A 12,382-nucleotide genomic window follows, 5' to 3' on the forward strand; every position below is an offset into this window, starting at 1 on the left:
TGTGCGGTTGCCCCCACCCCACCCCGAGGAGGTGGGTGCTGTGGGTGCCGCGGGGGGAGCAGGACCCGTGGGAAAGCACCTTGCGGGCCTCGCCAGGGAGCGCGCGGCGGTTTGGAGGGTTTTGGCACAGCGCTGCTGCGCAAGCTATAAATAGGAGAAGAGCTTCAGGGCAGAGAAAGGGGTCATTTGCTGGGCGAGATCCCCCTGCGTGCGCTGCTGCCAAGCTCTCCCCAGCAAGACACCTCTAACGAGGCGAACCCGGCAGCCTGCCGCATCGGGACTGTGCCACCAGCGCACAAACATCCACCCCCAGCTGCCTCATCCCTGCTCAACCCAACACCCGAAACGAGGGCACGGAAGGACCCCGGGGAAAAAGCTGCGGGAGGTTTCGGTGCACAGTCGGTGTGCTGGAGCGTGAGCTGGTGAGGCAGCGGAGGCTGAGCAAGCGGGGTTGCCCTGGAAACAGAGAGGCTGCATGTGAACGGCTCCAGTACCCGTAGTTTATATTTATGAGGCCGATGACATGTGCCATTGCAGAGTGATGTCAAGAGAAGCAGCAGCTGAGAGAAGGCTGCGTCACTCTCCATGGCCTAGTGCACCCAGCCGGTGCAATGCTCCTCCTCGGGGGTGCAGAGCCGGCCGCCGCACTCCTGGGGACCAACACGCACACCCGGCACCCACACGAGTGCCACCGCATCTAACAGCCCCCTGCCCCAGGAGCCGCCGAGCGGGAAGAACCAACTTTGCCAGGGTGGCAGCGGAGTTAGTGACAAGGCACAGAGCCCATCACACCTGACCCGCTCCCCCGTGGCCCCAGGCCAGCAGAACCAGCAGCTCTGGATCGGAGCGTAGCCAGGAAAGGAGAAGGTGCTGCCAGGCCTCCCGCTCTGGCACTAGATGCTGCTACAGAGCAACATCGTTCTAATTATAGTAACAGTGTCAGCGCTGAACAGTGGGAAAAATACATACTTCAAAAGGTCTATAACCATGTAATTTGCTGCTGGCAAAACTCACTACAAAAAAAACCCCCAGAATGAAGCACTTTTAAAAAGTAATTTGTACTCATCTGACTTGCTTTAAATTAGCTACGGGTTCAGCAGGGGGGCAGGGGGGATGAGGTGGGCATACAAGCAGCAGAGATTTCTGGTTAAAACTGCCTTTCTATTCATATGGCTTTATATTAGTTTTACATGAAACAGCGACATTTGGTGGATCTATATTTAATCTAAATATAGCCCAAGAAAAGTCAAGTCAGTACAGCATTACTCTTACGGTTAGAGAAAGGAGGGAGTCGGGTGGGTAGGCAGACACTTACAAGTCACTTCCAAGATGCGTTTTGCTAGCAATGCTTTCCTCAATTATTTGATCGTGTGGACCTACGTGTGGAGCAGAACTGCAGGATTGGGGATTTAGCGCGAGTAAAGTGCAACCCACTCCTGTAAATGCCTTCTCCAGTTCCTGCTGTCCCTGAAAGCACCCATCATGTCACTGTCACTCCACCTGGAGAGCAGCTGTCGCTCTCTGCATGTCTCACCCCTGGGGATCCCACGGGGACTTGCTGGGGCAGCGAGGTGAAGCAGAGCAGGGGGGAGAAAATAGTAACTCTGGTGCCTGGAGCTGCCCTTTGAGATTAGAGCAAATCCCTGCCAAGAAAGGAACTCACTCTGTGTATCTCACATTCGCTAGCGAGCGACCAAGACTAGCTCCTGTGCGGACACAGAACAAGAGACAGTCCCTTCCTTGAAAAGCCACAGGCTAAACAGGTCAGACAAAGGGTAGGAGCGTAAAACCGGCTGTTCTGGCAGGGGGCTCACAGCCTTCCAGCTCCTTTCCACCACCGTGCTGCTTTTGCTGCATTAAGCTGGCCAGATGCACATGGCTATTCCTCGAGCTGGTTTTGTGTAGGGAATGTATAACTGATGTTCTTATCCTTCCTCATCTGTGTCTGCTCAAAGACCATTTCATTTCCATGCCCCCCAGCCACAGATGTCGCACAGAGAAGGTTTGACTAGGCCAGTCCTTTCATAACTATTGCTGCTTGTCAAAGTGGTTCAAAATGACACTTCTGGTCAATAATGTCTGGTGACACCACCTGTGGGAGGCTTAAGGGAAATCCAAAAAGGAACGAAAAAGGGTGCAAGTCTGGCTTAGCGGAAATGATTCTTGTCCTATCAGTGGGGAGAACGAGAGGATCACGGTCTGGCCCCACCTAGGATCATATTCAGTGCTGGAAGTTTCTGTTTCTTGCCACCCAGAGAAGTGTTCCCTTTAGGGATGAATGCACCAGGCAAGTCACCAGCCGGGGCAAGGAAAGAAAAAGCCTGTCAGATGGGTTCTTAAATTAGATGGACAATGAATGATGAGTCTGTTCCAGCCGAGCAGAAAGGGACGGATGGAACAAGGGGCCCTTGGGAAGGCAACAAGCTACTGATCTGAGGCTTGGTTAAGGACAAACAGGGCTTGAGTCAGAAATACCTTGAAAGCATGATCAGACCCTCAGGCAGTGTAAACCAGCTGATGATTTATTTACATGCGGTGATTCACTTTTCATGCAGTACTGCGTGCGTGTTTCCAAGTCCAAATTCCCTTGGCACAAGGACACGTGAGACAGCATTGTCCCCTGTGGCGAATGGAGGAAGACCTCACATGCAAGAGTACCAGTCTGCTGCCTTGCTACCGTGTGCCTCAGTTTCCCCACTGAGCAATGGATGTTGGTGGGGAATTCAGATCAGAAAGTAGGTCCTTGTGAAGCTCCCACGCTGCCGACAAGCCTCAGGCTGCACAATCCAAATGAGAGAAGGAAAGCTTGCTGCTGGTGTTGGGGGAAGGGGATTAATCAGCAGGAGATGACAACAGAAGTCCAGGCTTTCATTAATTAGAGGAGGGCATGAGCTGATTCAGGGAGCATTTCCCACACTGCACTGGGGAGTGTGTTTCTGCAGTCACATTCTTCTGCTCCCTGGAGACGTAGGGAGTTTCTAGGTACGGCTTCAAATCACAGCCCTGTCGAGCAGAACTGTGTCACATAACATGTGACACAAGACCTTCCCCTGGGGAGAAGCTGCGGGCCTGCCAGGAAGACAAACATGTTTGGCACTGCACAAATCAGGCTATTACCGTGTCAATCACAGGGCCTTGGATTCAGCCAAAAGGTGGCTAGGAAGCAAAGCCGGAGACCAAGCCTTTCACAAAAGTTTTTCAGAACAGGTACCCCAGAAACATAGACCACCCTCTATCACACATCATTTCTGCTGGAGAACTTCCTCTCGTGGTGGATTTAGTATAGGCTATGAATATCTGCACAGGAATTCAAGTAATTTAGTACGGCAGATTGAAGCCCAATGGCTGCAAATACAGGCTGCAAACACAGACCGGTTTAGAGCAGAATTAAGGCGTAAGGGGAATTAGCCATTGGCACAGCTGATCTATGGACTTGTGGCTGCTATATCACTTCATGTTTTTATTGGATCTGAATGCTTTTCTAAGAGATCTAGCACAGCCCAGCTATGTATTGTGAGCTTGATACTGACATCAGGAGATAAAATTATGGGGAGTCCCCTGCGCAGATCAGACTGGACAGTTCCTTCTGGCTTGTAGAAGAATCCATATGCATATGTACAGCAACTGGCATAATGAGACCCCAGTTTCTGTCATGGCCTTTGGACATAACTGTTTTACAAATAAGAAATATACAGCATTAATCCTGGGTTTGGTGGGACTATATCTTTTTGGAAATATTTGGATAAGGATCTTTCTTCACCCTCTTGGCTTAGATGATGTGCCCGGTTACCAGACATAGACATCTTCACAGGAGGTTCAGTTCTGGTTTAGTTGTTAGAGGGGTGTCTTCCTCCAGCACCACAGCACTAAGAACAGTCTGGAAAAAATATAATAGGGTAGACGCTTTGCTGGATAAAGCATGAATCTACAGACCCAGCTGCCACTAGGGGTTTTGGGCTGGAGGTATTTTGTGTACCTTATCTATATTATGGGTACCATGAAAGCTTTTCTAATTAAGTCTTCTGGAAGACGAAATACCTACAATGACACTGGCAAGTGCCATTTTCAGCCTGCTCACACAGGACTGAAATGGCTCGTTAAGTCATCTGCAATCAGTGGTGGGGCCCTAAAGCTTTGAATACTTCAGCAATTTTCTCATGTGAAGAGAAGCAAGAACAGTCAGGCACCTCTTCCTCATTTTCTCTCCCTCTGCCAAATGAGCCTTTTTTCTTTTCTTTTTTAACTGTTCCCTTAGAAACAGTCAGCTTAGCCCTTTCACCCCTGCTTCTCCTCTCCGTGCTGTACAGCACTGCCATTCTCTGCTGCTCCCCGTAGACTCTCTCCCTGGTCACATTAAATGAGCATGGCGCAGACTTGCACAGCCCCTTGGTAGCATGCCTCGGGACGTAACGGAGATGTTTATGGCAGACGTGCTGCGGCAAGGGAGGTGGCACAGGAACCTCCATGCTGTGACCTCAGGTGACAATTATGCAGTTGTCGTTGGCAAGCCATGGCTGTTCCCCTGTGTTTGGACACACACACACCCCCCCGGCCTGTTCACCCGAGTGAGCCGTCAGGCTGTAAAGGCTGCAAAACGCCTGGTTCAGCTTCTCATCACATTCACGCAAAGCAAATGTTAACCCCAGCCTACTTCCAGCTCTAGACTGAACTCTCGGATTCACTAGAGCATTTCATTATAAAATGAAATCACCCTGTTTGCTGGAAATTCATCAGCTCTTACTGTCAATGCCAGCAGCTTCTAGCCAATTTATTTCACAGAGCTTAGAAAAGTTGGAAAGGACTGAAGCAATGGATAGGAACATGAACCTCTCAATACCAGATTTTCTGTGTTGGAAAAGATTACATGATCTACAGAGACATGTGAACCAGGGAAAAGGTTCAGAGCACATCTGTGATTGAAATAAACCCAAAGAAGTTCAGTCTGGGTCTGAGCTGTGCCAGTTCTGTCTAAATTCAAGTCTCCAAAACACAGATTGGAATTTGGAAGACAACTGCTATGTGAATTCACACTACTTGTCCTGTCAGACCAGGGTTCTTACTGGCAATGGCTGTCACCAGCTCTCTGCTGAGAAGGTCCAAGAAATCCTGCTGCACACTAATCAGGAGTAACTTGCCCTGAGCACAAGTTTCCTCCTGATCCTGACAAAGGGTGTGAGTTTAAATCACAATGCAGGAAAATTTATTGCCCTGCAAAATTCTTTTTTTTAACTGAAAAGGTCTTTACTAAAACTCTAGGTCTTCTGCTCCACAGGAACGTCCAATACCATTTTGATCTTGCTAAGTTTCTGCTAGGCCTCAGGAAAACACTCAGGCAAAGGCATTTGCAGCCTTGCTATAAGGACAGCCTTGCATTTGATAACTGGCCTTTTGAATGCCTTTTTGTGTGCTGCAGCCTCGAGTGGGATGCTTGTATTTACAAAGATTAGGAACGTAGAAACCTTTTCATTCTCACCTGCACTTTGGCTGCTGCTTCTGAAATGCATTAAGACTCCTGTTCTCCAGAGAAACTATCCACATGTTCTTTTCTCAGTTTGTTCACACTGGGAACAAAAATTCATGGTGGGGCATGTTCTGTGGGAGCTAATATTCAGTGGGCTAGACTGTGTGGAGGACATCTCTGCAGGGATCAGATGGTCAATCTCGTACCTCTTTGTAATTCTTATCTACTGTGGAAAAACGTATGAGGTGAATTTCAGGGGGCTTTGGCTTCCTGTCATCCCATAAATACTCTGGAGAAAGCACCTTGGAGGGTTTGTGGGAGAGGAAATGCCTGTTGAGATGACTTTCTTCCTGCCAGGCTGCCATGATCCCATTGGCTTTGTCCATCAGGATGGTCATGTGGCAAGTCTTGGTGAACTCATAAACTTTCTTGACCAGCCCTCCAAACACGGCTCCTCCGTAGTAGAAGTCCCCTTCTCCATCAGGGATGTAGGCTGCTGAAAAGCTCCTCCTCTCATAAGGGAATTGGCTTCGAGGGACATTGAAATAGCCAGGGTGTATGGCTGCTACTATATCACCCAGGGTCTCGGGCCCCCAGGCATTGTAGAACACCATGTCAATGTCCAGGCAGAAGAGGTAGTCCACCTCCTGATGGCTCGTCTCTGCTATGTGCTTATTTATGGCCTCCATCCTGCGCATGGAGATCTCTTGCCAGCTGGGGTATTTCTTGATGGGGACAATGACAAACCTTCGTCCTGGTTGCAGCTGGACATCAGGAATCGTCTCAGGGTTGTCAGTGAAGATATAATAGTTCACCCGATAGCCTTTCATGAAATGTTTCTCTGCTGACTCCAGGAAGTGGCCCACAAACCTCGTGTATCTGTGCAGACACAAAACATGAATAGCACAGCAGAGACAAGGGGTTGCATGGTGGATTATGAATGGAAGAAGACAAGGGATGAAGAGTGTTGACTAGCTATTGCTGCAAGGATGCATACACTACACATGCAATAGGTAAAGTATAGTGGAGGACAAGGAACAAGTGGATTATCCCTGCTTTGACCAACCAACCAACCACCTATCTACAGTTCTAATTCCCAAGGCACATGCTAGTTCTTCAAAAATACTGACCATGCTTTAGGTACCTTGGGTGCCGAGTCTGTTACCTTGTAGGCTTGTGTGATTATGGACACAATACATGGGCATAAAAGTTTACTACAGATTGGGACAGATTTCAGCTCTGCTGAGGACAAGAAAAGCCAAAATGATCTTTCCACAGAGGAAGTACATCAACCCAAGAATTGTGCCCACTGAGGGGTTCACTTACTTTCCAATGGCAAAGGCTGTCACCCCTATGGTGAGATTCAGTGGCCTGTAGGCACTGTCTAGGATCTCAGAATTGAAGGTTCCTTCCCAGACGATGGGGGCCAGCCACGGTGTGACTGTCAGCACATCCTGACGCCTGAAGGAAAAGAAAAGGGGATGTTAATGAAATGCAACTGTTCCTTTTGGTTTCAAGGCCAGTAAATGGGAAAGAAACACTAAAGAGGCAGCTAGAAGAAGAGTGTGTGTATCAGCATTAACTCATTATGGATGGTATTATCTTCAGATCTTTTTCCCTGCCCTCTTATTTAAGGTTACCAAGCATGGATATTTCAGTTCCTGCGATGAAATTAAGCACTGTTTAACAAATTGGCAAAAACCCAAGGATCTACTAAAATCTCATTTAAGCTCATAGGACTTTTCTGCTGAGGAGAGTTTAATGACCACTGAACTCGCAGAATGAGAAGCTATGCATATTTGCTATCAGTCTGATGCAGATTGCTACATACAGATTAAAACACAAGTAATAATGTGAAAATTACTATTAAAATATACCCCATTGCTGTGCTATTAAAACACAGCTTGCGGCATGACAGTTTATTTTTCCAGTATTTATATATAGCTTTAACACATTCAGATATAATTTAAAATTCTGTATGTGAGCCAGCATTCAAATGTGTAACAAAGTTATAGAAAATCCTTAATCTCCTGTGTGGGTAGTGGAAATATTGAACATACACGCAGCAGAGTCTGATTATGCCCTATTACAGCTATGCAATGCTATTTCAACTTTCTTCTTTGTTTTCAGGGTTTCTTTCTTACCTTTTTGATTTTAAAACAAGATGTCATTTATGATGTGTGATTTACCCTAGCCCACTCACATTCGCCCCAGACCATGATCTGTAGCACTCTGCTAATGAAATTTGTCATGCACAGCAAGGGCCACACTTGGAGGCTGAAGCAGTCTCCCATCTGACATGCTCCCAAGGCAATAATAGCACAAAAACCAAACCAAGGGACCTGTGGGGAACAGTTTGATGGCTGAGGCAGCAGTACACTTTCAACCCAGATCTAATACTTTCAGTCTGAGTGGATACAAGAATAACAATTTCACTCCCTCCTATAGTAATGCATATGATTAAAAGATTAAATTATTCAGGAAGAAGAATTTGGTTTGTAGAAAACGTACTAACTGTTCTCTTTCTGGGTTAATTATCCTTTTTTGGAAGGGAGGGGAGAGAGAAAGAGAAGAAAATCTGCAAGTTTGTTTCTCTAAGCAGGGCGCTTTTAAATTTCATTTTAAAGGGCTGCACTGGGTTTCCTAATGACTCATTTCCACGGTATGCATCCTCTCAGTGTGTGCTAGTGAACTCCCTTCAGAAGACATAGAGCACTAAAAGCTACGTGATTCTCTCCTCATTTAGTCCAGTATATACTAGCTGATTTTGCACATTAATTTATTCTAGTACGGAAGAGAGAAATATTCAGTCCTAGCATGTCCTGTTGAAATAATGGGGGGTGGGGGGGAAGGTATGTACCAACAGGGTGTGTTTATTAACATGCAAAAGAGTGGTGGCTGTTGAAGGTGAACTTCTAGAGATAAGAGTCAGGTCATAGGAGCTGGACCGAAGGAGACTGGTAACAAACACGAGCTGACAAGGAGCATTTGCCTAAGTCACTTCTTAGCTGCTGCTGCCTGAAACCTTCCATGTCTGTTTAAACTCACTGGTTTGACTGCTTCTCATAGAGACTTGGCTGTGTGAGTGCCTGCGATTTGTTCCAGCATAAGATCCAGCAGGTTAGCTGAAACCATTGCTGAAGGTAATACAAGGCACTTGCTTGATTTTGCCCTGAAATGGATTCAAAGCTCTCCCACAGCTGGTTACAGCTACAACACCATTCCAGAAGGTATTTCTCATTGTCTTCCAGCTATTACATATCTCCCGTCTCAAAAAGAGCTCCTGGCAGCAACCGTGTAGACAGGCTGTGTGTGTGCGCTAATGTATTAATTGGGAGTTTACAGTAGGTGTGTTAGCAAGTATACAGTGACTAAACTCAATCTTATAGCAGCATAGACAGCTGTAGACATACCCATATGGTTAGACTTCTCTTGGAACAAGGTACTGTTCAGTGTGTACCAGGACTTTGAAACTGTGAGTGCCACAGAGCACCCAAACCAAAGTCAGCAGAAACAAACAACAAAGTTCAAACAAAGAAACTTACTTTGGAGCCAGCACTCTCGGCTGCTGATAAAATAATCTGTAAAAAGGAAGAAATACCCACTGAATAATACATGAATATGCCCGGAAGAGAGGAACGGCAGTTTAAAGGTCAGGAAATAAAAAGTCAGTACTTACTGGGGGAAAAGCTGGATTAGCTTCTCTTCTGTATATTGGAGTTTCATGGAGCTGCATGATGGGGTGGGAAAAGAAAGGGATTGTAATGCTTTTCCTAAAACAAGAACCAGGTTCAGCTTCAGGACCTGCTGCTGTACTGACAGCTGTCCAAGTCCTCGCTCCAGGTGCTGTGCACCCTGCTCTGCCTGGTACCGAGAGTTAGACATTGCCTGTAAGCACCTTCCAGGGCTGCCAGACAAGTAACAGTTTTGAAACAGAACACACAACAGAACAGGGACAGAGAGATACTGGCAGCTCTCCGAGCCTGTGGGTAAATCAGAGTTTAGGGATCAAAATCTAGGGAAGCACATGCTTGTTGGGGACTGCCAGTACTCATCCTGTATGTGCTCCATTCCCTGCATAACTGTTCCTGTTCACCTGGAGGGCTGAACTACCTGAAATATATCACACTTTAAACAGCATTCAGAGAAATAAGCATCTTACTAGACACAATGTTTTTTAATGGCTTGAAATAATCAGAGATGCCTCTATAAGAGATAATCTTTTCCACTTGCATTTTTTTGTTTTGTTTTTACAAGATCAGTAGGTCATGATAAAGGGTGGGAAAAGCCGTGGCTTGTCATGTTACAGCTATGGTCCGCTATGGCAGTGAAGTCACTTAGGCCATGTACCCTGCTCCTCCACAGTGTAAATTCTCTTTTATGCAGCTTTGAGATAGCTTTTAGGACCCTGGCTAACTCAGTTAACCATACATTAGTTTGCATCACACAACGAAGCTGACCCCTTAAACTGTAAGGTTTCTGGAGAAGCAGCTACCCTTTCATTTTGTTCAGAGCAGGCTTCTGGTCCATGACTCAAGTGCTGCCATAACACAAATACATTCGTAAAGCGAGTGGAAAGCACAGATCGTAGAGTGAAGAAGAGGAACATGATTAGGAGACTGGGGGGTTATTCCTAACTCTGCCAGAACTCCTTATGCGACTGGTCATTTCACCTCTCTGACTTATGTTTCTCCATCTAGCGAGCTGGGATACTTAATCCACATCTCAAAGCCCAGTGAGATCCTGTGTGTACATGTGCACGTGTGTGATTACACCCTGATAAATAAAGACAATGTTAACCTGTGAGTCATGGTCTCTGTGACCCACAACAAACAAGGCCTCACTCATGCTGTACAAATACAGCGCTGTCCTGAAGGGCAAGCAGACTAAAGCAGAAAAGGTTGCATTATTACCATTTTGGTTTAAGAGAGTGACTAATTATAGATTCATAAAATAAAGAACAAGTGACTACTTGTTAATAACTACTTATACTGTCAGTGAAGTACAGCTCCTGTAACAATGATCTGTGTTATGAATTACATACAAAATGGGATACTTACAAGATTTCCGGGCAAGGAAGGTAATACGGGAGGTAGTGCACTTTTCCATTCCCAGCTGTAATCCTGAGATAGCAAAGAAACATTTTAAGATAGGCGATGTTGAAAGATATCTTCCTAGAATTTTCCAAGATCTTCTCAGAATCTGGCACAGATTTGGAGAAGTAACTCTAGCTAACTGCTTGTCTACTTTACTAATCAGTGTAGGATCCAGTGTATTGATATTTTAATGTAATATACTGCTGCTAAGGCATAAATGGGAAGCTCGGGACAAAACGAATCCAGAAGCATCCAGCTTGTAACATCAGGTCTAAGTATTTTTATTTACACGAAGTGGTCTGCAAAATGTAGCTCTACATGTTTTTGAAAAGCGTACACACATGGAGACACATAAGGCAGTGCTCAAAATGGATAAATATGCAATATACACTGATGTGACATACTGACACTTCCTGGAACTTTAAATGCTGTGTGTGCGTCCTTTAATTTGCGTAGCAGACAAATAGGCTGCATAGACTCTTTTCTCCCTTCAGTTTTGATCACTATTTAGATTTTTATATACAATCACTTAACTACTAGTGAAATGCAACCGCCCACAATGTGAAATAAGAGCAAATTGCAACATCGGAAATACAGTATAATTAAGAATAATTTACTAATGAATAATTTAATACTTAATAGAAATGCCTGATCTCAGATTCCTTTCAAACAATGTATGAGTTTGCTCAAGAGAATCTGTAAGGCATACTCAGTAGTCAATATACTCAAAGCTACATTCTCAATGTTTGAGAGCAACAATGTTTGATAGCTACAAAGCTATCCCTAGTTACACTGGAGTGAGTTTGGACTGTTTGAGGAGACAGATAATCATCTCTTTTAAGGCCTGAACTGAAACGTAACTGGAATATTCTGTACTCGAACATTTGTTTGAGAGTCAGATACGGTGTTAGCAGCCTAATTTAGACACAATTGGTCTTTTTTTCTCTCTCCCTTCAGAGGCTTCTCCCTCTACTAATGTTACTTTATCTATTGTACGAATTACTGTTCTTTCTTACAGCTCTAACAGGGACTTTCCATGAAATGCACTGCCTAGATTTTTCTGCTACTACGCTTTTTACCACAGTACAGATATAGACAGGATGTTTTAAACATGACCAAGCTTGCCAGCAAATGCTTACCAGATAAACGCAGTAACAACAGACAGACAGACAAGAGATCCCAATGCTTTTCTGGAAATTATGTCTTCTAGACTAGAAGAAGGAAGGGCAACTTCTTACTCTCAGCAGCTTTCAATCTGCAAAGAACAAAAAAGCAAGGGAAATTGGCTATAAGTATCTCACTATGAGAGAAATTGATTATTTTATTATGGAAGCATGAGGCTCTCCAAGCAGTTTCATTTTAATTCAGTCTTTCTGAAATCAGGAACACAGAAGGAACCAGACTGTAAGAGCCAGACCACTTAGTCACTGAGGCAGTTCCTGTAAACTGTTCGAGAAACCTCTCCATTTCAGTGAGATCTAATCACAGTTACATGTGCGTGGGGAGCCTTTCTGATTTGATTCTAGTTTCTGTAGATTCCATTTATTCATCTAAAGCACACACCCTTTGCAATTTAATAAACTCACCAAAACCAATCGTATCAGGTAATAGGCAGAGCTACCATTTTAGCTCATAAACTCCATCTTTCACAGAAGAGTAACTGCCAGAGACAGCTCCCTCCAAAGGCACACGTAGGAGAAAGGTAAACTGAGGTCCAATACAAGCAAAGAAACATTACATGACAATAATAATGCATACTGGGTAACGATATTTCTCTGTAAGTCAAAGAAATCACTCCCTTTTCAACAGCCATAAAAATCAAATT

The 12,382-nt window shown here is 45.1% G+C and overlaps 1 protein-coding gene across 1 annotated transcript; it reads right to left on the reverse strand.

Annotated features, from left to right (window-relative positions):
- Positions 1-4,739: 4,739 nt before the first annotated feature.
- On the reverse strand, positions 4,740-10,586 carry GBGT1 (globoside alpha-1,3-N-acetylgalactosaminyltransferase 1). Its single transcript, XM_019474069.1, has 5 exons — positions 10,522-10,586; positions 9,141-9,191; positions 9,007-9,042; positions 6,788-6,922; positions 4,740-6,340 (listed from the first exon to the last, which is right to left on the reverse strand). Exons 2-5 carry the CDS (start codon positions 9,185-9,187, stop codon positions 5,656-5,658), a joined length of 903 nt encoding a protein of 300 aa, XP_019329614.1. The 5' UTR covers positions 9,188-9,191; positions 10,522-10,586; the 3' UTR covers positions 4,740-5,655.
- Positions 10,587-12,382: the final 1,796 nt, after the last annotated feature.

This window comes from Aptenodytes forsteri, unplaced genomic scaffold, assembly GCF_000699145.1.
Source record: "Aptenodytes forsteri isolate BGI_AS27 unplaced genomic scaffold, ASM69914v1 Scaffold136, whole genome shotgun sequence".
In the NCBI taxonomy this organism is placed as follows: Eukaryota; Metazoa; Chordata; class Aves; order Sphenisciformes; family Spheniscidae; genus Aptenodytes; species Aptenodytes forsteri.

What these genes read in the sequence shown, in the direction of transcription:
- GBGT1 (XM_019474069.1), bottom strand. Translation starts at nt 9,187, where the DNA reads ATGAAACTCCAATATACAGAAGAGAAGCTAATCCAGCTTTTCCCCCA. An exon ending in CCGAGAGTGCTGGCTCCAAA is followed by an intron (nt 6,923 to 9,006) that starts GTAAGTTTCTTT and finishes CTTTTCCTTCAG; the next exon opens with GCGTCAGGATGTGCTGACAG. An exon ending in ACAGCCTTTGCCATTGGAAA is followed by an intron (nt 6,341 to 6,787) that starts GTAAGTGAACCC and finishes GTGTCTGCACAG; the next exon opens with ATACACGAGGTTTGTGGGCC.